The sequence below is a fragment of the Pipistrellus hanaki genome (assembly GCF_964339955.1).
Source record: "Pipistrellus hanaki genome assembly, chromosome: 2".
NCBI lineage: Eukaryota > Metazoa > Chordata > Mammalia > Chiroptera > Vespertilionidae > Pipistrellus > Pipistrellus hanaki.
Genome location: NC_140504.1, coordinates 99,722,061 through 99,747,371, shown reverse-complemented (window position 1 = coordinate 99,747,371; position 25,311 = coordinate 99,722,061). Strand labels below are relative to the sequence as shown.

General features: G+C 40.6%; 1 protein-coding gene across 2 annotated transcripts in view; it reads right to left on the bottom strand.

The window, feature by feature from the left end:
- LOC311618438 (phospholipid scramblase 1-like) overlaps positions 1 to 24,988 on the bottom strand; it is a 28,699-nt gene extending 3,711 nt beyond the window's left edge. The window contains exons 1-6 of one of the 2 annotated variants that reach the window (XM_084875997.1): positions 24,628 to 24,988; positions 15,588 to 15,668; positions 13,057 to 13,301; positions 11,462 to 11,504; positions 5,966 to 6,186; positions 3,709 to 3,870 (exon numbers count right to left, since the gene is read on the bottom strand). In XM_084875997.1, coding sequence (XP_084732123.1) covers positions 3,709 to 3,870; positions 5,966 to 6,186; positions 11,462 to 11,504; positions 13,057 to 13,301; positions 15,588 to 15,660 — 744 coding nt within the window. In that variant the 5' untranslated portion in view covers positions 15,661 to 15,668; positions 24,628 to 24,988. The remainder of the gene's footprint in view (positions 1 to 3,708; positions 3,871 to 5,965; positions 6,187 to 11,461; positions 11,505 to 13,056; positions 13,302 to 15,587; positions 15,669 to 24,627) is intronic. The other variant, XM_084875998.1, reaches the window with a different exon arrangement.
- Positions 24,989 to 25,311: the final 323 nt, after the last annotated feature.

Here is a 25,311-nt window from a genome sequence, read left to right as displayed (position 1 = left end):
TGACCTGCAGATGCATAAGCATGAGAGCAAATGCCTGTTGTTTTAAGCCACTGATCTTTAGGGGTTTTATGTTATACAACGCAGTACTGGGAAAACAGACTAAATAAATCTTATGCACCCTTTAGTGTTTTATCTGCTAATAGCTATAATCTAAGTATTTGTAGCTTATAAATCTTATTTTATTTTTTAAAAATTTATTTTTAATGTTGAAAATGAACAATACAGAGGATAACTTATGAGCCACAATAATGCTGCACTAGATTTAACAGATATTAATATTTTTTTTCCTATAGTTCAGAAAGTAAAAAAATGATCTACAGCTGAAAAGTCAATAGGACTAAGTAATTTTTAGCTAAATTCTAGATACTTAAAAAAACAGAAAAATTATATAATGAAATTATTTTAACTTCTAAAAAGATAAACTGATATTACTATTAAATTTAAATGTTAATTATTCAAGAATCTAGAGGCCTGGTGCACAAAATGTTAACTACTAAAGAAACTAGAGGCTTGGTGCATGAAATTCATGCATGGGTGTGTGTGTGGGGGGGGGGTCCCCTCAGCCCAGCCTACACCCTTTCCAATCAGAAATATCCGACTGCCAGTTTAGGCTTGATCCCTGGGATCAGACATCTCTCTCACAATCCTGGACTACTGGCTCCTAATCGCTCACCTGGCTGCCTGCCTCGTCACCCCTAACTGCCCCCCTTGCCAGCCTGACTGCCTCTCACTGCCTCTGTGTGCCAGCCTGATTGCCCCTATCTGTGCCCGCCCCCCCCCCCCCCCCCCCCCGCTGGCTTGGTCACCCCTAACTGCCCCCTGCTTCTGGCCAGGTTGTCCCCAACTGCCCCCTTCCTGCCAGCCTGGTCACCTCACACAGCCTGCTTGTTCAGTCATTTGGTCATCCCTCACTAACCCCTGTGCCAGCCTGGCCATAGGCAGCCATCTTGTGAGGGAGTGTCAGACAATTTGCATATTACCTCTTTATTCTCCTGTATAACAAAAGTATAATATGCTAAGGGTCTGGTCATCTGGCCATTCAAACAATCAAAGTATAATATGCTGATGATATTCTAAGGCCATTCAACCAGTCACTATGACATGCACTGACCACCAGAGGGAAGATGCTCTAACTAGTAGGTCAGCTTGCTACTGGGGTCTGGCCAATCGGGACTGAGTAAGATGGGCCAGACATGCCCTGGAGCCCTCCCATGTCTCTCCCCGGCCCTGATCATGCACCAATGGGGTCTCTCACAATTGGGGACCCCTCAGAAGATGTTGGAGAGCAGGTTTCAGCTTGATCCCACAATCCAGACCAAGGGACCCCACTGGTGCATGAATTTATGCACTGGGCCTTTAGTATAGGATAATAGATAAAGGTATTCTAGAGATTCTTAGCCATTTATCTATTTTAATAGTATCTCAGCACATTCTCTGTCAGCTTTCTGTACTCTTCTTTAGCATGTATGCAGGAGTAGTTTATTCTAGCTTTCCATCACTTCAAATATTTTTATCCCTTTAAATTTAAATGTTCCTCTTTTATTTTCCAGCATAGATTTTCATTTCAGTAATTTTATCTTCATCTGTATCTAAGTCCTTTCCAATGAGGTTTTATCAATGGTTCTTCTTCATTCTACTATCTGTCTTGCTTTCAAATCTTCCTGTCCTTTAATATTAGTTTCATTCTTCTCCTTATACTTCTTGTTTTGTCTAATGTTTATTTAAATACTTCTCATATGATTGATTATAGATTTCTCCATTATATAAAGTTTGTTCTTGGTGGGTTATTTCTTAGAGCATTATCCTCTCATGGCTTCAATCATCTGTGTGTTGAAAACCTCTCAACTTTTCCCTCTACATGCATAAAATACAATATAACTCAAATACAAATTATTAGCTTTTCATAAATCAACTAGTTCTCCTCCAAGATTCTTAATGTGGGCAATGGCATTATTACTCATTCAGCTTCTTATCTTTAGACATCAGAATAATCTCCCAATTTTCTTTCATCTTCAACTGAAATCAAATCTATGAATCAGTTTCACTTAGTACATTTATTAAATGTCTCTTGATTTCTTCCTATGGAATAACTTCTGCTCTTGCTATTTTTTACATATACCAAGTTGCCATGCCAATTCACATCCAAATAGAATTCATATTCCATAATGGTTCCTCATATTGATAATTACTGCATTCAAACTTACCATCAGCTAGCTTTCAGACATGTTTCAAGGTGCTATTTTCTCAATTCACTAGAAGATGTTACTTAATAGCACCATTCTAGATGCACAGGAGTAGAGTTAATTTATTACCTATAATAGATGCTCTAAAGCATCCATTGAGAAGAATTGCTAATTACTTAGCATTAATATCAGAGTTTTACAATCAAGTCTGACTTGCTTCACTAGTATTTTCACTTATTTTTAAACAAAATATATGTTAGCCAAACTTCTGTTAATATTCCCTGAAAGAACAATTACCTTTTTACTCCTCTGGATCTTTCATAGGAATGATAACTTCTACTTAAAAAACTATCATTATACATAAATCTTAAAGTCTTTACACATACATAGCCTAAATTCCACCCAACAATCTATATCCTTTTTAAAGGATTCATCTTTATATAACTAGGTTCTAACACAGGAATTCAATATCATGTAACCAGGCAGATAATATAACAGAAAGAAGATGGCTAGTGGAAAACCTAAGAAAGTCATGGGAGAGTGGCAGAGTTCCCATATATTAGTCACAACGGGCAGCACCACTTAGGTTCAGCCTGTTTTTCCCCCCCTTTTATGGAAATGTGGCCCAAATTGCCACATTTTCTTTTTTTCCAATAGAACAAGAAAATCAAGATTAAGTTATAAAACCTCCTGATTTTTAATATTTGCAACTAAATAACATGAATTATTAAGGCTAGGCTATCTGTTGGAAAACAACTGTGATGAAATTGCTCCATGTAGTAAGTACAAAGATATATTGTGGTTTCTAACAATCATTTTTTTTCCAAAATACATTTTTAATGATTTCATAGAGGAAGGGAGAGGGAGAGAAAGATAGAAACATCAATGCTGAGAGAGAATCATTGATCGGCTGCCTCCTGCATACCCCAGCCCGCAACCTGCACATGTGCCCTAACTGGAAATCAACCACTGAGCTATGCCAACTGGACTCTAACAATCAAATTTAATACAAAGGTAAAGGAGAGACCACAGAGATGTACAATTGGGTAGCTCATCTTATACTCTCTTTCTGAAAGCTCTCTTTGCATAATTGGAATTTTGGTAGGAACTCAACATGTCAGATCTTCTGAAGAGGACCAAGTGCATTGGCAGCCTGTGTTTCAAACTAAAGAAGTATCAGAGGCTTTGGCAGTCAGATGTAGATGAAAAGTTAACTTTATATTCAAAATGGGTAATGTATAGGACCTTCATACAAAACCACGTTTAAATATTAGTTGTTTTGCTTTGCTTATATTTATTTGAGTGTAAGGCTCTGCTTTTTTTTTTTTTCCATTTAGTATAATCAACACTGAAGCTCAAGGAGATTAATAACTTCCTTTCTGACCAAAGTTAAATATATGAGTAGTGTGTCCCTCTTGAGATATTAGGATACACATATTTATTTAATATATTTGTAACATCCTCACAACTTATATTATTATTATATTAGGAAAGAAATACCTATAAACATGATTACAACCCTTACCTCAAAATCAACATCTGCACAACAGCTACTCACAAGACATGGACCAATAATTTTGAGTACATCCTCTCTCTTCTCATTTTGAATGGCTAACTTTGGCAGGCATGGATGCCAATTCTGAGTAACATAACCCACTGGTACACCAGGAGGAGCATAAATTTCTATCTACAAAAGCAAAAGAACATATGTAAATTGTAATAATAATGTCTAATAATGACTCTTATTTACTGAATACATTCTAAGTGTCAGACACTGTTCTAAGTATCACTTGATTTACAAGTTGGTACTATTATCCCTATTTATGGAGGAAGTAACTGAAGAACAGAGAGTTAACTAACTTTATCAGATTCCCTAGCTGCAAAATAGACGAGATGAGTCACACACTCAGAGAGGCTGCATGCATAGACTCCATAGACTCCACTATTAAGCACGGCTCTCTAGACCTATATATTTAAAAATTTCCATACTTATGAAATTCATGCATTGGGGAGAGAGGAGGGGTGGGACAACCTTTAGCCCAGCTTGCCTTCTTGCAATCCAGGACCTTTCAGAGGATGTCTGATACCATGATTTGGGCCTAAACCATCAGTCAGACATCCCTCTCGCAATCTGGGACCGCTGGTTCCTAACTGCTAACCTGCCTGCCTGATTGTCTCTAATCACTTACCTGCCTGCCTGATCGCCCTGGTCTCTGGTCATTCTGGTTGTTGGGCTTTTATTACATATAATATTGAAATTATTAAGGAACTCTTTTCTCAAACTCCTATAAAAAACAGTGGTTTAGATATATGAATAGCATCTTGATTGCTGGTGCAATTTTCAAATCTGAGTGGCAACGGCTCTATAATGGAAAGGAACTGGGACCTGGAATCTTGGCTCTGCTATTAGTGGAGTGACCTAGGGTGAGCATGTCTAACTTGGGGCCGTGGGCTACATGTGGTCCACAATGAATATTTTTGCAGCCCATATAACAGTAAGAAAAGTTTTAATAAAAATTTCATAACTTTTTACAATATCCAGTTATACATAATTATTAATAATGAACTACAACATTCGCTAATGACTGATTACTATAATCATGTTGCATTCATTTCCCTTATGCATCTTATGCACAGGCACACACACGATTTCTCTCCACTGATACTAGCAGCGAATATTTTAGCAGCTGATTGCCATGTGATTAATCTTGTACTGACTTTCTGGGTGTGCAATGGGAAATATTTTGCTTTTGGAGAACAAGAAAAATAGATTTATTTGTGTTACACATATTAATTTGTGCAGCTATTCAGTGTCTGGTAAATTAACGCTCAAGAAAAAATCAGCATGCTCATGTGTAAGTGACATCATCCTAAACTATTTTCCAAGGTTAATAGTATAATGTCTGTCAATGTGCTCTTTACATTCAGAGCATATTCCACCAAACTCTCAGTATTTTCTCAGATATTCCTATGGATACTGTTATATCTAACCTAAATGACAAAACACAACATAATTCAGTAGGGATAACTTTAGTTACCTTTTGAAAATAAATGCAGTCTTGGACTTCAAATGTCTATGTGCCTGTGCCTTGGTCTGTGACCTGGTCTCACAGCTACTTGTCTGGAATTACTGACCAGGCAGGGCTAGTCTCAAGCCAGTGGAGATACAGACAAAGGCCAACTTTCCTGTATGCTCTCTGTTCTCTGGTGCCTGCCCTGAGATCCATGTTCTGTACCAGTGAACTGACAAGTAATATGAAATAGACACCTGGGAACTGAAGATACCCAACACCTAGCATATACCTACTACAGATGCTCAAATGTATTAATTTTTTTAAATGTGAAACTTAAGAACATAGGAGCTGAGATTTCTCAAAGGTAGTATCTCCTAGGTTTCTTCCATAATAGGTTCGGCCACATATCTGCTCTTTTCCTCATTCTTCTGTACACTTGCTCTTGGAATTGTATTCTAGGATAGTCTCTGTGTGCCCTTCTATAGCTTTCGCCAGACCTCTCACGATCATTTAAAATAAGGGGCTTATCTTTTCAACTCTCCCCAAAGTCTGACTCTGAGCAGAGGCTCATTCCCATGAGATTAACTTCTCAGAGCCAGGGGGTTAACTGTTTACTATTTTTCACCTGCCATCCTTCCTCTCCCAATTACTCTCAAATAGTTCATAGACCAATTTTTAGAAAATCTCATTTGATTATACAGGTTCAATGAAAGGGTGATAATTCTTGTTGAACTACTTTACATATTAGCTGGGTAAATGCTCACTGACCTCCTGAAGGCAGCAGGGGCAACAACAGCTGGTACATCTTAGTGGTCGCTGCAGAGTTATGACCTCTCGACCCATAAGATCAAGAATCCTCATGGTAAAAGGTCTGTTAGCCCCACAGCAATTTCGGGTACAGCAATCAGTATCTTCCACGGCAAAGTAAATCCTCTGTCCAAGGATGTTCTTAATTGCGTATTTGTTATTTGTTTCAAAATCTATTAAGACTAAAAATATAAAAGGGAGTAATTATGACCATTATAATAAAAGAATATTGAATCTATCCTAAGATACTATAATATCTAGTTATACAATTTTTAAATGATAATTCATGTCACATTGGGAGAAAGCAAAGGAAAGGTGTTTGGAGATGATTCCAACAAAGGAAAAACAATGAAGGAAGAGAACTAGGAGAGGGTATGAAAGTATATAAAATTAAGAGTCCTGTGTGAGACATGGAAAAGAAAGCCCATATTCTCCTAATTCCATATAATTGTGTCATAAAGGGAGACTGAAGAGCTCATACTATTTGCTCACCTTAGAAAGTCTTTCCAGCTCCTGAGCAACCAAATTCTAGCTAACCTTTAAGGGCCATCTCTGGTCCAACTTTCTCTGTGAAGTCTTCCCTTATCACCCCGGAAACGTAAGGTCTTTTTTCTATATTTCCTTAAGACTATAAACCCTCACTATTTCCTCTTAGTGCTTACTACTTTCTGCATTGTATTATTATAGTTTGTTAACATACTGTGCCCACATTTCTTTCAGTGAAAAAAGATAACTATTTTTCCTCATTCATCTATCTATATAGAAAGAGAAGTTACTGATGTGCTTCATCAGCATTCATAAACTTAAGTATAGCAAATTCACTGTTATGTAGGCCACTGTGTATTGGAGCACCATATGTGTAACTCCACTCTTTCCTTAAGTCCTAAGCTCTTGAAAATGTGACAATTCGGACTGGCCTCAGCAGTCTCTGCTTTTTCCCTGCCCAGCTCTCTATTCTCCTTCACATGTTAGAATTGATTAGTAGAATGATTTTCTACTTAGAAGAGTACTGGGTAGATCTGTTTGGGTACTCTGCCTTTTTATATTCACTCCCTCTTTGCTCACATACCCTAGAGGGCTGATTATTGTCTCAGATGGCGTCTGGCCATAGCTCTGCATCATCCCAACTTGCAGATTCTGCCACTTTCTGGTGCTTTTGTACATAGCTCTGTGAAGAAATTTTATTTGGAGAAAGTGATTCACAAAGCAAGACTCAAGTTTACATGAACCTTCTTGCAGAATAATATAAATTGTTATCAAAACTGTACAGAAGCTAAAAAATATTAGGTTTATCTTTGCCAAATTGACTTGGCAATTCTTAGACACAGGAAGGTTTTATAAACTACTAAAGGCCTGGTGCATGAAATTCATACATGGGATGTGTGTGTGTGTGTGTGTGGGGGGGGTGGTGGTGGTGGATGGGTCCCCCTCAACCCAGCCTGCACCCTCTCCAATCTGGGACCCCTCTCACAATCCAGGACTGCTGGCTCCCAACCGCTCACCTGCCTGCCTGCCTGCCTGCCTGATTGCCCCTAACTGCTTCTGCCTGCTAGGCTGATCACACCCCAACCACTCCCCTGCCAGCCTGATCAACACCTAACTACTCCCATGCTGGCTTGATTGCCCCTAACTTCCCTCACCTGCAGCCTGGTCACCACTAACTGCTCTCCCCTGCTGGCCTGGTCTCCCCTAACTGCCCTCCCTTGCCAGCTTGGTCACCCCTAACTGCCCTCCTCTGCAGGCCTGGGTTCCCCCCCATCTGCTCTCCCCTGCTGGCCTGATTGCCCACACATGCCCTCCCCTGCTGGCCATCTTGTGTGTTGGAGTGACGGACAATTTGCATATTGCCCCTTTACTATGTACGATTTTTATTCTTTTAAATTATTTAATAATTTCTAGAATTATTTTTAGTAGCATTGTAAAATGCACTTAGAACTTATACTACCAAGTGTCACCAGTTTTAATAAATCAAACTTTTCTTCAGACACAGAGATCTTATTGTTACAATAGGCAGTTAGCTCTTAATGAAAAGAAAAGGGAGCCAGACATAGTTACGCCTGATTGAGTGGGGAAACAGCAGTTTCACAGTCAGCCTTGGAGGTAACCAGCATAATTTTATAGCTACACTGAGGAGCGGCGGCGGGTAACTGGCACCATTCTGCTGGATTAACCAAAGGAAAGAGAAAACTGGAAGGGGAAATTCTTTTCATTGAGTGCATGTGCAGTAGAAGCCAAGATGGCACATAAAAGTGGGGGCTAGGGGTGACTAGGCCTGAGAAATCTGGGAAAAAGGTCTGGGAGGATAAGGGCACAAAACTCGGTGGGGGGAGAAAAAGGGATGGACAGTGCTTCAGATGGTCACAATCATGCTAGGATATGCAGAATATGTCCACTTGCTTGGTACAGTTTTCAGATATTCAATTAGGGAGGGAATAAAGGATCATTACTATGTCTATGCTCTGTGAACTAGGATATAAAATAATTTGGATTATGGTTTTGCTTTATACTATGTCGCAGTACGTTAATAAACTTTAACAATACAAGGCAGGAAGTAGCTTACTTTTGCACTGTGTGAGGAAAGATAATGAAGGAGTTTACTCTGAATGCCCATGTGAAAGTAGAAGGTAGACCAGAACATCACACTGGACTCAGGCACCCTTGTTTAATGCAAGAGTTATTCAGAGGTGGGAGGTGGTATTAGACAAGGGAAAATGTTCTTGGCAACCAGGCTGCAACTCACAGGATATCTAGACTGCTGGCATCCTAAGGTGAACTCTGTAGCTTACAGGGGCTAATCTTTTCACAGGAGAAAAATAGATATGCTAAATACTGACACCTGCCTGCTCAGCTGAACCACACACTTGAAACCTCTCCTTGCTTATAGCCTGGAAGGAGCAATTCTTGGTCCCAATTGTTCAGAGCCCTCATTAACTTGGATGCTGCAAGCCATCCAAATAACAAGTGATTAAAATAAATATATAGAGACAAAATTACTCTCTAATATGTGTGTAGATGGACTTTCATTCAGATAGACACATCCTGTGCTAAATCTAGCCCCATGACCTCCCTCAAGTGTTTTTCCTCTGACTCATGCAAGCCCTATCTTCTAAGTGTTTCATTAGGTAGCTTAATCTCAAAATCTTTAGTCTGCTTATCTATAAAATGAAATCAATGGGCTTACACAATCTATAAATTTCCTTCTATTTACTTAGAAAATGAAAAAAAAAATCTATGGCTATGCCTTTATTGTTGATTAAGTTTTGAATTGGGAAATGTGGCTGCCATAGTCTCAGATACTAAAAATAAACAGTAATATTCATCTATACTATTCATAGTTAAAATACAGGCTTTCAATTTGAAATAAAAAAACAAAATTAATGTCATGCCTTTTAAATACTGAAGAGTTAATAATTAGTAAATTTGGAACTTTATATTTTATTAGAGGCGTGGTCCCCTCAGCCCAGCCTGAACCCTCTCCAATCTGGGACCCTTTGGGGGATGTCCAACTGCCGGACATCCCTCTCACAATCCTAGTCCACTGGCTCCTATTCGTTCACCTGCCTGCCTGGCCTGGTTGCCTCCAACTACCCCCCTCTGTAGGCCTGGTCAGCTCCAACTGCCCATCCCTACCAGCCTGGTCACCCCACGCAGCCTGCTGTTCAGTTGGTTGGTAATCCCTCACTAGCCCTCCTGCTGGCCTGGTTGCCCCATGCAGCCTGCTTGCTCAGTCATTTGGTTGTTCCTCACTAACCCTCCTGCTGACCTGGTCATAGGCAGCCATCTTGTGAGGGTATGAGGACCAATTTGCATAATACCTCTTTATTATATAGGATAATATATACTAGTATACACTTAAATATATATATATATATATATATATATATATATATATATATATATATATATAAAATATGTGTGTGTGTGTGTGTGTGTGTGTGTTATATCTAAAAACTATGAATGGAATACTATACTATATAGGGCCTTTTTGGGGCATCTATAATCTCAAAAATAAATTCCCTAGAACATATTATGAAAAAAAATTCAGAATACAAATTATCCACCAACAAAGAGCGTTTTTCCAGGAGTTTAAACAAACTAACAACAATGAGAACACTATAAATACCTTAACAATGTACATCTGAATACAATAGATAATAATTTTATATTCTAATTGAATCTATTACCGACTAGTGAAATTATATAACTAGAGGCCCAGTGCATGAAATTCATGCATGGTGTGTGTGTGTGTGTGTCCCTCAGCCCAGCTTGTACCCTCTCCAATCTGGGACCCCTTGAGGGATGTCCGACTGCCCATTTAGGCCCAATCCCTCTCACAATCCAGAACTACTGGCTCCCAACCGCTCGCCTGCCTACCTGATTGCCCCTAACCACTTCTACCTGCTAGTCTGATTGATGCCTAACTGCTCCTTTCCTGGCCTGATTGCCCCTAACTGCCCTCCCCTGCAGGCCTGGTCACCCCTAATTGTCCTTCCTTGCAAGCCTGACCCCCAAACTGCCCTCCCTGGAGGCCTGCTCCTCCCAACTGCCCTCCCCTGCAGGCCTGGTTGCTCCCAATTGCCCTCCCCTGCAGGCTTGGTCCCTTCCAATTTCCATCCCCAGCTGGCCTGATCGCCCATAACTGCCCTCCTCTGCCAGCCATCTTTTGTCCACCTGGGGAAAGCCATCTTATGTGTTGGCATGATGGTCAATTTACATATTACTCTTTTATTAGATAGGATTTCTACTAGTGGTAAGAAACTCTGCAGAGAGTGAAGAGTTTTCATTAAAGTCTATATCTAAAAAAAAGACACTATGGTTCATGAATCTTCCCGGCAGGAGTTTTGAAACATCTGGTGACTTCCTATGTTCATATTATATGTAAGGAGCACTGAACCCAGAGAGACATCTGTTGGAGTCAGACCCATTCACATGAGCAGGAATGCTGTTTTAGAAAGTCAGATCTCTGGGCCTGCTGATCAGTATCCTTCAACATTCTAAGTGATAATCCTCAGCCCATGGCAAAAAAGTTTTACAGGGTTTATATGAACTTCCAAGAGAAACTGTTGGTAATATTTTAATTGTCTACAACATACCCATCTAGATTCAAAACATGTACTCACTTTGGAAATGAACTAAGGATAAATGCATTACTGCTGTGTGCCAATCTTAAGGTTATCACATATTAGAGGAGGAAAAGCCAGCGTGAGAGAGGCCAGGTAAAGTGATAAATCACTGAAGTGCTTTCTAGAGAGAAGAAGGAGCAAAAATGAATTTTGGTTGGTTTCCTTCTTGATTCCTAAATTCAAGAAACAAATTATCAGGATGAGAGACATTTGTAAATAACCAATTTTAATCATTCCAGACTTGTGAAAGTGTTATATTTGTGCTGTTGATATGCCTTTATTTGCACAAATGTCTTCTCTTTCTAGAAATATAATCAACACAATCAATACCTACCTTCTAGAAGCTCAACTTGCTGATGAATCAGTATTTGATCTACCTATTATAATAAAAACAGAAAGTTAAACTGTAGATTATATTATCACATATTTAAGCCAACCAAATTAACATCACTGTTTTTATATTTTAAAGGATACATATAATCAATTAACAATACTTACCAATATTATCAATATTTAGTAACATATTACTTCTAGATATACCAGAAATTAATATATATTTTATGGTTTTTTTTAAAGAATAGTTTATGGATTTTGAGAGAGAGGAAGGGAGAGAAAAAAGAAACATCAATTAGCCCTAACCAGTTTGGCTCAGTGGATAGAGCGTCAGCTTGCAGACTCAAAGGTTTGATTTTGGTCAAGGGCATGTACCTTGGTTGCAGGCACACCCCCAATAGGAGGTGTGAAAGAGGCAGTTTCTCTCTCATCGATGTTTCTAAATCTCTATCCCTCTCCTTTCCTCACTGAAAAAATCAATAAAATATGTTTTTTTTAAAAAAAAGAAACAAACAAACAACAATTAGCTGTATCCTGTACTCCACCCTGGGAATTGTAACCACAATCCAGGCATGTGCCCTGACTAGGAATTGAACCAGCAATCTCTCCATGCATGGGACAATGCCCAACCAACTAAGTCACACTGGCCAGAGCTAAAGTTAATATATTTTAATTAAAAATATCTATTGAATGGCCTGGCCAGTGTGGCTCAGTGGTTAAGCGATAAATAATGATAATTATAACACCTAAATATCATAGACCTTTTAAAAGGATCAAATGAGTTAATGCTTATACTCAGGAACAAATCCTAGAAAATGGTGCTTAATAAATGTTTGCTGTTGGCTAGTATTACAGATTATATTCAAGATTATAGAAAATACAACTTCCTAAATTATATGTAGTTTGCTTTAAAAGTAAGTCTAATCTGCCTGTAGCTCAGTGGTTGAGTATTGACCAATGAACCAGGAGGTCACTGTTCAATTCTTGGACAGGGCACATGCTCGGGTTGGGGGCTCCATCCCCAGTGTGGGTCCTGCAGGAGGCAGCTGATCAATGAATCTATCTCATCATTGATGTTTCCATCTCTCTCTCTCTCTCTCTCTCTCTCTCTCTCTCTCTCTCTCTCTCTCTCTCTCCCTTCCTCTCTGAAATCAATAAAAATATATTTTTAAAAATAAAAATAAAAGTAAACCTGACCTAGAAGAATTAGAATAATTTGTTAGTAAAAAATGTTGTTTTACCATTTCAGACATTTGCTAATTAGCCATTTGGTTTTTTGTGTTTTTTTTGTTTGTTTGTTTGTTTTTAATATATTTTATTGATTTTGTACAGAGAGGAAGGGAAAGAGATAGCTAGAAACATCGATGAGAGAGAGTCATCGATCAGCTGCCTCTTGCACACCCCCTACCAGGAATATGCCTGCAACCAAGGTACATGCCCTTGACCGGAATCGAACCCGGGACCCTTCAGTCCCCAAGCCAATGCTCTATGTTCTATCCATTGAGCCAATCCGGTTTCGGCTAATTAGCCATTTGTTAATAAGTAAACTGGAAGCACAGTTTTATTTGAATAACTGTTTTAGGTACTTGAAATTACCTGACTTAAATATTCCAACCCTGGTGGACAGTCTGATGGAGGTGGTGGTGCTGGCATCCATGGTACTCCTGCTCGTCCACCTGGCTGATTATAAACTGGCTGGTGTTGGACAGGAGAGCCCACTGGACCAGCACCTGAATAGCTAGGTGGTGGGACTGAATAGTCAGCCTGGGGTACAGGATATCTTGCCAGCATCCCAGGATAGGCAGCTTGCAAATCCAGGTAGCCAGTATGTCCTGGATGTCCTGCAATATGAACAAGTGAAATAATTTGTAATTGTACCAAAAAATGGAAACATCAAGCTTTTGAGTTTATCCCATATCTACAAACAAATTTCAGCTTAGAAATCCTGTTTATATGAAGCTTCAAGTTCATGTTTTTATCTTTCATCAAATTTTTAATGAAATATCTGTGTTTTCATATACATTTATATTTTGAGAATTTGGGGCAGAATAGAGTTGGCTCAGGCCTTATTTTTACCATTCAACACTCAGATGAAATATGCTTAATATCTAAGAAAGCGAAAGAAAATTAGCAATGATCTAGAGTCATTTGCACAAATATTCTGGAATCCCTTCATGGAAAAGAGAGAGAACATTGAATAGAAGGTTCAATATAAAGGTTTTAGGAGCCAGGTTTCTAGGATCAAAGTACTCTGTAAAACTGGGACTTTGGAATTCTAAAAAATCATGTCATATACACACACACACACACACACACACACACACACACACTAGAGGCCCAATGCACGAAATTTGTGCATGTGGGAGAGAGGTCCCCCAGCCCAGCCTGCACCCTCTCAAATCTGGGATCCCTCTCACAATCCAGGACTGCTGGCTCTTAACTGTTCACCTGCCTGCCTGCCTGCCTGCCTGATCACCCCTAATCTTTCCCCCACCCCCGCCAGCCTGATCACCCTTAGCTGCCTCTGCCTGTGGGCCTGGTCACCCCCAACAGCCCCTCATTGGCATGGTCACCCCCAGTTGCTGCTCCCCTCTGGTGGCTTGGTCACCCCTAACTGCCACCATGCTGGCCTGTTCTCCCCCAACTGCCCCTCCACCAGCCCAGTTGCCTCCAACTGTACACCCTGCCAACCTGGTTGCCCTCAAATGCCTTCCTGCTAGCCTGGTCGCCCCTCACTTCCCCCTCCGCTGAAGTGGTTGCCCCCAACTGCTCCCCCTGCCTGTCTAGTTGCCCCACATACCCTGCTGTTCAGTCCTTTGGTTGTCCCTCACTAACCCCCCTGCCAGCCTGGTCACCCCACGCAGCCTGCTGTTTGGTCGTCCATCTTGTTACTTAGGTAATGACAGCCCCTGGCTTTTTATATATTAAGATAGAACTGGAGACAGTTTTGTCTCTTCAAGTTATATTGGACAAGTACTGAGGATGTTTTTGGCTGTGACAGCTAGAAGGGAGGGTGGCACTGACATCTGGTGGACAGAGTCCAGAAATGCTGCTAAATATCCTAAAAGGCCAGAAATTGCATGCTGATGAAAAAAAAAAAAAATTATCCATCCCAAAATATTACAGTGCCGCTTTTGAGAAACCTGGTAGAGAGATATAGGCATATCATTCCTTCCAGTACTGGCCATGTCATTTTCTGGTTTAACAATTTCCCTGGAGTTTAATCCATTGTATAGTCCATCCTTAAGACCCTCTACATGTAAGGCTTGATCCAGCATGTATATAAAAGGAAAGCTTTCACTTGTTATCAAATGAAGATGATAATATGTTCAGGTAACTGCATTTCTATTGCTGGCACTTCCTTTTAAGCAGTCATATCTTTTCTGTGACTCTTTCTGAACACAATTAACCTCAGCTCCACATGACTCAAAAACACTCAGGATCAAATCTTCTAACTGATTGATTTCATGATCATAATTTTCTGAAGAGATGGATAATCAATATACTAGTATAATCAATAAAAATTTGCTTTAGCCGAAACCGGTTTGGCTCAGTGGTAGAGCCTTGGTCTGCGAACTGAAAGGTCCCAGGTTCAATTCCGGTCAAGGGCATATACATTGGTTGCAGGCACATCCCCGGTAGGGGGTATGCAAGAGGCAGCTGATCGATGTTTCTCTCTCATCGACGTTTCTAGCTCTCTATCCCTCTCCCTTCCTCTCTGTAAAAAATCAATAAAATATATTTAAAAAAAAATTTGCTTTAATGCTACTGATAACATATAGTGAACCAAAACAAATCAAGAACTACTCTGCCAATTTCATTACTGCACCTTCAATAAAGTACAATATTATAATAAATACACAGACAGATGGCCAGACACACACACACCCTTTGGGGAATATCAATGATTGCTTTATTTTCATTTTATTCTTTCCAGTGTTTCCCCAAGGGTGGTATGCGTACCCCCAGGGGTACGGGAAGAGTTTGGTGGGGGCATGCACTGCACCGTGCTTAGCTGCGCCTAATTCTACATTCTCATGAGTACGAGGGTACTCAGCATTATGAAAATTATAGAAGGGGTACACATATGTCAAAAGTTTGGGAAACATTGCAAACAAATGCTTTACCTTGGAATGCTGCTGGAGGATATTGAGGATGATACCCAGCTGGGAAATTTGTTCCTGGATGAGGAGTATTCATTTGTAAATCTGTAATTCAAAGAGAATTAAGCTTTAACAAAATACACATTAAAAAGAAAAATATAATGTCTGTGATAGATAACTTCATTTTCATGATCTTGTGCTATCTTGAAATAGAGTGAATTCTTCACTTAACATAAGTTGTGCCTGTTATCAGAATTATTTTGTCTCAGAATCCTGTGTCAAACAAATTTCCTTTAAAAAAATTTTAACTGATTTTTAGAGAGAAGGAATGGAAGAAAGAGAGCAACATCAATTTGAGAGTGAAACATCCTGCATGCATTTCTCTCCCTCTTCCCAACCAGGATTGAACCTGCAACCCAGGCATGAGTCACAGCCAAAAATCAAACTGGCAACGTTTTTGGTGCACAGGACGATGCCCAACCAACTGAAACACACCAGCCATGGTAAACATATTTCCTTTTGGATAAAATGAAACAGCTAAATTCACAGGGGTTGAATTTCTAGTTTTCAATGCTGGATGAGTGTTCACTTCCATAGTTTGATTTTATTGGTATTAGAAAAGAGATGGTTTTAAAACCACATATAGAGTGTGAAGAGATAAATAAAACTAGGGGGATATGACAATGGTAATGGAAGAATTATAGATTATTTTAAAGATATCTACAATCATGGAATTTTTTCATAATTAAAATAATGCATATATATTTATTTAAATACTAGTGGTTCGGTGCATGAAATTTGTGCACGGGGGGAGAAGGGGAGAAGAGAGGGGAAGGAAAGAGTCTCTCAGCCTGGCCTGCATCCTCTCCAATCTGAATCTGAGACCCCTGTAGGATCAGGCCTAGGACAACCCCCTCGCAATATGGGACTGATCGCTCCTAACTGCTCACCTGCCTACCTGATTGATCACACCTAACCACTGTGCCTGCTGGCCTGATTGCTCCCAACTACACCCGCCTGCCTGATTGATCACCCCTAACCACTGTGCCTGCTGGCCTGATTGCTCCCAACTATACCCGCCTGCCTGATTGATCACCCCTAACCACTGTGCCTGCTGGCCTGATTGCTCCCAACTATACCCTCTTGCTGGCCTGCTCATCCCCAACTTGTCCCCTCTGCTGGCCTGCTCATCCCCAACTGCTCTCCCCTCCACCTCCCAGCCAAAATAATTACCCCCAACTGAACTCTCTTCCTGGCCTGATCACCCCCAACTGCATTCCCCTCCTGGCCTGATCAACCCTAACCACCTCTGCCTCGGCCCCGCCGCCATGGCTTTGTCTGGAAGGATTTCTGGAAGGTCTCAAGGTATAATTAGCATATTACCCTTTTATTAATATACAATAGATAGGATATGACATACTGCTGTAACTAAAACCAGTATTAGTCTATGAGAATACATACTTCATGCGATAGGAAGGCATTTAATACATTACATTGTATATGTTGTAAGTAGTAGGAAATAAGAACAAAGATGCCAGCAGTTCAAACAAAGCATAGCATCCAAAGATCATCCTGTTAACTGTATTGCTGGCTCCTTTCTTTTCAGCCTCCTTGGGGAAAAAGGGTTCAAGGATGGAATAGGACATCTTACAGCCCAAGTTCATGGAAGCGGCCGATATCAGGACAAAAAGCTGCTCTCTGGAAAGCCGGCTGGGTGTCCCTCTGACACTCGCATCCTTAGCAATAATATACACCCTGTGACTTTCCTTCCTGATTTGGGAATGGTTCCCCAGGTCTTTGAACATTTCCTAGCCCCTAATGGTTTTTTGTTTGTTTGTTTGTTTTTTGTTTTGTTTGTCATTCAGTGTAACTTCATTTACTGTTTATTGCACATGATTTGAAGTCTTTAATTTTTAACCACCAAAGACTCAAAGGACTATTTTTTCCATGAAGTTTAACATTAACATCAGTGAATTCATATATTCATCTGTTTTTATTGTAAATGAATTATTTACATTGTCATAGATGCTGAACTCATAAGCATGGACCATGCAAAGGCTGGCAGTAAGCCAGGAAGCCACTCTGCAAGCAAACAGATACTCTGCATAAGGAGAAAATTCATAGCATAACATTTAATGTCCAACCTGAGTCACCTCATATATTGACTTCTTAATTCATATAGTATCAGGCACTCAACTGCGTGATTGGTGACAAGGTTGTCCTGGTTTTGGAAGGATTATTCCTGAAATAATTAAGGAAAGGGGGCTCAATCTTTTTTCTTGGTTGCTTGCTCCTCCTCAGCACTTTCATCTTTCTTCTCATCCTCAGCTTCTTGGGCATCTTCTCCACCTTCACCTCCTTTGTGTCCTCAAATTCTTCCTTGGTACCTTCTTCCTCTTCCTCTCCTTCCTCTTCTTCAGCCACTTCCTTCTCCTTCTCCTCCGCTTCAGCTTCTCCTTCAGAGGTGTGTTCATCCTTAACTTCCTCTGTTTTTGCAGCCTCAGTGGTCTTCTCCACTTCAATCTGCTCCTCCTGGATGTTGCTGGTGTATGAAGAAGGGAAGGAACAAACAGACATCAAGTAGGAGCTATCAATAGTTTGTAAACCACTGTAGGCAGATGGACCAAAGATCTGGGAACTCTGGGAGTAGGCACTGGCTATACTTCCCACGCTGGTGAAACTGAGATGGGTCTCCTCACCTTCCAAGAATTTCCTGTAAGCTATAATGTCAATGTCCAAAACTATCTTCACATTGAAGAGATCCTGATATTCTTTTAAATATTATGACATTTCACTCTTTGTGGTTCTCAACTCATTTTCTAATTTGTTGATTGTATCCTGCATAGCACTAACATCAGCATTCTGCTTATCCTCCAGCTCTCACAGCTGCTTTTCTAGAGCTTAGTTCATGCCCTGGCATGCTTTGATGTCCAGGGTCTTGGCCTTGAGCAGGTGGCGGCTTTCAGACACCTCCTCCTTGGTGGTGTGCATGCCATAGGTGTTCTTGGCAGTGCTCTCGGTCAGCATGATGAAGCAGATTTTGTACCATTCTTTTGCATTCTGCATATTCTTGGCAGCCAGCTTCTTCTACTGGGCACAGATGTCCTTGAACATGGCAGAGAGGTTGGACTTGGAGAACATGTCTATCTTCACAGAGATCTGAGAATACTGGATCTGTGCCTGCAATTCAGTGATCTACTCTTCATGCACCTTCTTCAGAAAGGCGATTTAGTTAATCAGGCTGTTGGTGTGCTTTTCAATGGTAATAAACTACCTAACCCTACAACTCAAAGAGTTAGAAAGAGAGCATCAAGAAAAGCCCAGTGTAAGCAAAAGAAAGGGAATAATAAAGATCAGAGTGGGGATAAATGACACAGAGACCAAAGAAACAATACAAAAGATCAACAAAACCAAGAACTGGTTCTTTGAAAGGATAAACAAAATTGATGAACCTCTACCCAGGCTCATCAAGAAGCAAAGAGACAGGACCAAAATAAACAAAATCAGAAATGAAAGAGGTGAAATAACATCAGACCCCACTGAAATTCAAAGGATTATTAAAAAATACTATGAATAACTCTATTCCAACAAAAAGGACAACCTGGAGGAAATGGACATATTCCTAAAAAAATATAACCTTCCAAAACTCAATCAGGAAGAATCTAAACAGCTCAATACGTCAGTAACTATGGAAGAAATTGAAGCAGTAATCATAAAGCTTCTAGCAGACAAAAGCCCATGGCCAGATGGCTTCAGGGAAGTTTTCCAAACATTCAAGGAAGAACTAAAACCTATCTTCCTCAGACTATTCCAAAAAAATTCAAGAGGAAGGAACACTTCCAAACTCTTTCTATGAAGCTACCATCATCCTAATACCAAAACTAGATAAAGACAAAACAATGAAAGAGAATTATAGGCCAATATCCATCATGAACATAGATGCCAAAATACTCAACAAAATTCTAGCAAATCGGATCCAGCAGTACATCAGAAAGATCATCCATCATGACCAAGTAGGATTTATCCCAGGAATGTAAGAATGGTATAATATCTGCAAATCATTAAATGTGATATATTACATAAACAAATTGAGAGATAAAAATCACATAGTCATATCAATTGATGCAGAAAAAGCATTTCACAAAATCCAACACCCTTTCTTGATAAAAACTCTCAAGAAGGTGGGAATAGAAGGATCATACCTCAACATAATAAAAGCTATCTATACTAATAAAAGAGAAAGATGCTAATTGACCATATCTTTGCTACACCCACAGACAATCAGGAGTGATATGAAAATGAATCCAACTAAGATGGTAGGTAAATTTGCATATGCAGGTGGGGCAGGCAGTGCGTGACTTAGCCCACAGGGTCCAGGCTGCCATGGATCACGCAGGCCTGGTGGGCAGGTCTGATGTCGACCGCGAAGTCCAGGTAGCGCTGTCCATGGGGTTCAGGCCATAATCGGGACTGGGCAGGTGGCATGAATACTGCCTGTCACCTGCAGGGTCCAGGTGGTGATTGGGACTGGGATGGCCCAGCAGATAGCGCCTGATGTTGCCTGCATCCAGACTTTGATCTGGACCTGGCAGTTCAGGCAGGCAGCACCTGACACTGCTCTTGGGGTCCAGGAAATGATCGGGACTTGGCAAGTGGCATGGAGAGCGCCTGACACTACCCTCGGGGTCCAGGGGTGATCAGGACTGGGCAGGTGGCATGGACAGTGCCTGATGTCACCTGCGGGTCCGTAGACAGGAGTGGCCATGGTCTCAGGGATCACTGTCTGACTGTAGGCCGCCTGAGGGCAGTGGTGGAGCAGGCCTTGGATGAACATTTTAATGAAAATGCAATGCCTGTGCCCCGCCAGATCACACCCTGTCCCTGGAGAAGAGAGGGAAGTAAGCAGTTAGGAGGCACCAGAGCTGTGAAGTGGCTGGGAACAACCTGAAGGGAGCTACCAGGTGAGAGGGCAGGGCAGGCAGGGCTAACTCCTGACTCCATTTTGTACAGTGGGGCAGGGTGGAGCTATTCTCCATTTTGTGTAACTGGAACCTAGCCCTCACCCAACCATTCAGGGTCAGCCAAAGCAGTGACATCACCACCCCTATAAAACCCTTTGACCTGTTGAAGCACATGTTCTTCCGCCAACCAATGTGTGAGTGGGACAGAACCCATGCTAGCATGGAATTCATTTGAGATCTACAAGATGCCCAAGAAGCTGAGGATGAGAAGAAAGATGAAGATGCTTGGGAGGAGCAAGCAACCAAGAAGAAAGATTGAGCCCCCCTTTCCTTAATTATTTCAGGAATAATCCTCCTGAAACCAGGTCAATCCCATCACCAACCAAGCAGTTGAGTTCCTGATACCATATGAATTAAGAAGTCAATATATGTAACATTCTGCTGAAACTGGTTTGGCTCAGTGGATGGAGCGTCAGTCTGCAGACTGAAAGGTCCCAGGTTCGATTCTGGTCCAGGGCATGTACCTTGGTTGCGGGCACATCCCCAGTAGGAGGTGTGCAGGAGGCAGCTGATGGATGTTTCTCTCTCATCAATGTTTTTAACTTTCTATCCCTCTCCCTTCTCTGTAAAAAATCAATATAATATAATATAATATAATATGATATGATATGATATGATATGATATAATATAATATAATATAATATAATATAATATAATATAATATAATATATATATCATTCCCTCCCTGTACAGAATAAGGAAGAGAAACTAAATGGACTCCAAAATAGAACACACTTGTTCTTATTTGATTTTTTCCTTCCTATTTGATTACATTATTTTGAGTTTTAAACTACAAGTTTGTAAGGATGAGTATCTGTTGGAAAAAATACTGTGTAATACAATCTGGGCCCTCATTTTCCCATAGTGTTTAGAATTTTCACTATTATGTAATACCTCAAGTATAAAAATGGTATGTTATAAGCTGTGGTGGAAAATGTTAAGTGACAATTGTACCTGTGTATATGCCAGGTGGAATAAAGCACTTGTGGATTAAAGATATCCACCATGTTCATCCTTGTTCACTATTTGCTGTTTTAAGAATCTTTTGATTTTCTCAAACTCAATGGGTCTACCATAAGACATAACATCACTCAGCTTTGGAAATGACAGAACTGAGTCTTGGGTGAATTAGTTCCTTAATTAACATGATACCTTTAATTAAATAATGCCTCCCACTACTCTATAAGAAACAAATTAAAAAAAAAAATCTACCAAGACAGAGAAAGTCATATTTATCCTATACAGCAGTGGTTCTCAACCTTTCTAATGCCACGACCCTTTAATATAGTTCCTCATGTTGTGGTGACCCACAACCATAAAATTATTTTCGTTGCTACTTCATAACTGTAATTTTGCTACTGTTATGAATCATAATGTAAACATCTGTGTTTTCCGATGGTCTTAGGCTCTACAGCAGCGGTTCTCAAGCGACCCACAGGTTGAGAACTGCTAGCAGGGTCGCCTAAAACCATCGGAAAACACAGATATTTAAATTACAATTCATTAACAGTGCATTTAACAAGCTTTAGTTAACACTGAGGACAAAAATACTTTATCTGTTTTGGTAAAAGATAAGTAGACTAAACCAAATGAATTTACACAGATGTTGAGTCCACCAGACCACCACGTACATGTACAAGGTATGGGATGGAAGTGAGATGGCTAAGGCTGCTTTATAAAAGCAAAGTATCTGGTAATGGGGAGTCTTCCTATAAAAGTCTGCTCCTGCATTTTATGTTCAAGGAAATAAAACAAACATGCTCAGAACCACTTTGGGATAGCATTTTACAGTAAATTTTGAAGATAAAAGTAGATACTGCATCATCTGGGACCAATTGAGAAAGTGGTAGTCAAATGTTTTACAAAACTAACAAGTAAGCCAAAAAGACAAAAGGAACAAAAACAATTTTGTGTCAGTTATCCTGGCATGGGTGCTTTATTCCTCCTGCAGAGCCTTTGCTGACAATTCCCGGAGTTCCCTCACAAATTTATTCTCTTTCCTTTTTATAAATGAGGAAACTACACCCAAAGAGTGAATGGTTACTTAATGCTCACTCACTAGTTGAATTAAAATGATTTATGGTTCATGTGCTTTACATTCATGTCCTTGATTCATTAAAAAAATTTTCCCCAACTTGTCCAGTTTCAGTAAAACTTGTTAAAAAAACTATCTTTATGGTACCTCTCTTAATAATTTCAAATTTACTCATGGCCATTTTGTTTTTAATAGGCCAGGCTAGAAATTTTGTAAGCACTTACTGCATTCAAAAGTTTAAAACTGAAAAGCACAGTAGTTAGTACTAATTAACAGCAGTGCTTTGATTTTTTCAATTTAGCACTATTTAAGAAAGTGCTATACAGTGTGTGTATAAACACATATATAATGAACATATACATTTACAAATATTGTGTAAATATTAACTTAATATAAAATTTGTGCCTTTTTTCAAAGAATATTGATGAAAGGCATAGAGCATGTAAAACAGTGTAACAATCACTAGAACAAAATGACAGACAATAGTTTATTATGAACATTCTAAATGCTATAAATAAGTAAAATGGTGCTATAATAGAGTTATGGGGGCACCAGATTAGATAGTGAGGATGTGTGTGTTAAGGAAGACAGATCCCAGAGTTGACGGAAGTGTGTGTGAAGAGTGGGAAAGATGTGGCCTTACAGATAAGAGATAACTGCATAGGTAGAGGTCCTGAGGCTGAGAGAGCTTGTGTAATTCAAGAAAAGGAAAGTTCTGTGAGTTACAGACTAGGAGGAAGAGGTCAGTAGACATGAGGATGGAGTTCTCACACATTCACAGTCTCCAGCTACACTTTACACTCTGAAAGGCCAGAGTACAGCCAGACCAAGATAAGGCACTTAATTGGTGCTTGTTGATTCAATAGGGTGTGTACAGTATTAGTTCATTCCTTTCAGTCAGAAAGAATAGCTCCCATACAGATTTGAAGGCTGCTTAATCTCCTATGACCTAGCTATTTCAAATGCCACTTTTCTACCTAAGTGCAGAAGTCCACTCATTTTACAAGCAGCCTTGTGTTAGTTCAGCCTTCAAACTCTTCCAATCGCCAGGGTAGTTTAAGAGGAACTTCTGCTGTTACAAAAATTCAAGGGAGAAAAAGTGATTCCAAATCACCTGACACTTGACACTAAGCAAGGGACACTTTGCACAATACTAATAATGTTCTGGATCTTGCTAAACTAGGAGAAACAATAATTTCCTGCCTGTTCCTGGAACAGGGAAGTTCCCATGCCAGAATTCCAGGAATAAATAAATGTAAAAATAAAACCCCAGGGAACCAGATATTGTAGTAAGCACTGAGAAGCTGAACTTTGTCAAATATTCAAACAATAAGAATTAATTTTCACTGAGTACTTTCCACAGTGCCAGATCCTGACCTAACAAAGTTCACTAATTCAGACCATACTCTAACTCTTATAAATCTTAATAGGTGTACAATTTCTAGAATGAGGTAATGAAGGAACTGTCTGGAAGTCCCAGATATTAAGTAGCATAGGCAAGATTCAGTCAGGCAGGTGGACTCCTGAGATAATGGTCTTGGCCTCTACAAACCGCCTCTATCTTTCCAAAGCTGATGTTTCCAGGGTGCCTGGCATAGATCCACCCACGCTCCTATTTAGTTTACTGTTAAACGATAGCTAGCAGGCTTTATTACGCGTCCCTTACAACTACCCCCATGGGCTGGCAGATCCCCCTGGGCCCAGGTTCCTGCCTTGATTCAAGGTGCTCTTGGAGCTGTGAAAACGCCCACTAGAGAAAGGGAGCCTGTTTGGCGGATTCTGCCAGGGATCCTCCTCAGGGCAAGTTCCCAGCCTGGAGCTCCAGCGGGCAAGCTGGGCCCTTTCAGAGCCCGGGCTCCACTTCCGGGTGGCTTCCCCTGACCCTAGGATCCCTGTCCCACCAGGTACCCGCCAATCTCTGTGCAAGCTCAACCCGCCGCCTCGCGCCCCTGTGTCACAATCACCTCTGAAGTCCCGAACCAGGAGACGGAGAACGCCCCCGCTCACCTGTGGCTGCCGCTGCTCCGTGACCGCCGCGCAGACAGAAAAGGGAATCTGGGGAAGGCGGTGGCTCTGCTTCCTTTGGCCCCTGGGTGGCCCCGAGCAGAGGGTTACACAACCTCCCAGGAAGTCACCAGGGAGGGGCCTCCTAGCGAGCGTGGTGCCCAATGCTATCTGGTTTCGTTTCCTGGATCCTACGTATACAAAAGGGTTCCCTAGTGTCCCGAGAGCTTGTCTGGTAGCTGCTGGACGGGGAGCTGCTGGAGACCACTGCCGCCCTCCTCTGGACTGACTGATTCAACATTGACTCTGTGGCTCAGAGCAGCAGGGCACTGGGCCCCAACACCAGCTGGAACTGGGGGTCATTACCAGGAGTTGGCTGCAGGGGAGGGATTGAAGGCACTTCCTTGACTCTGGCCTTGACCTTCATCCTTTACATTCCTGTCACTTTCAGGGGTGGGAGCAGTGAGTGGTTCAGAGCTTGTTTTCCTTTATGGAGCCTTTTCACTTTAGCTCTCTGGCTCTTTGTCTCTCTCAGTCTTTGAGTCTTAACTCTTTTTAAGAATTAAATCGACCAGATGTGTTTAGAATGTTTAGTTTTTCAAGTTCCTCGGACTGGCAACCAAGCACAATAAATATCTGAGCTGAACTAAAGAATTTATTGATTTCTTTTTTCTTTTAAAATTTTCA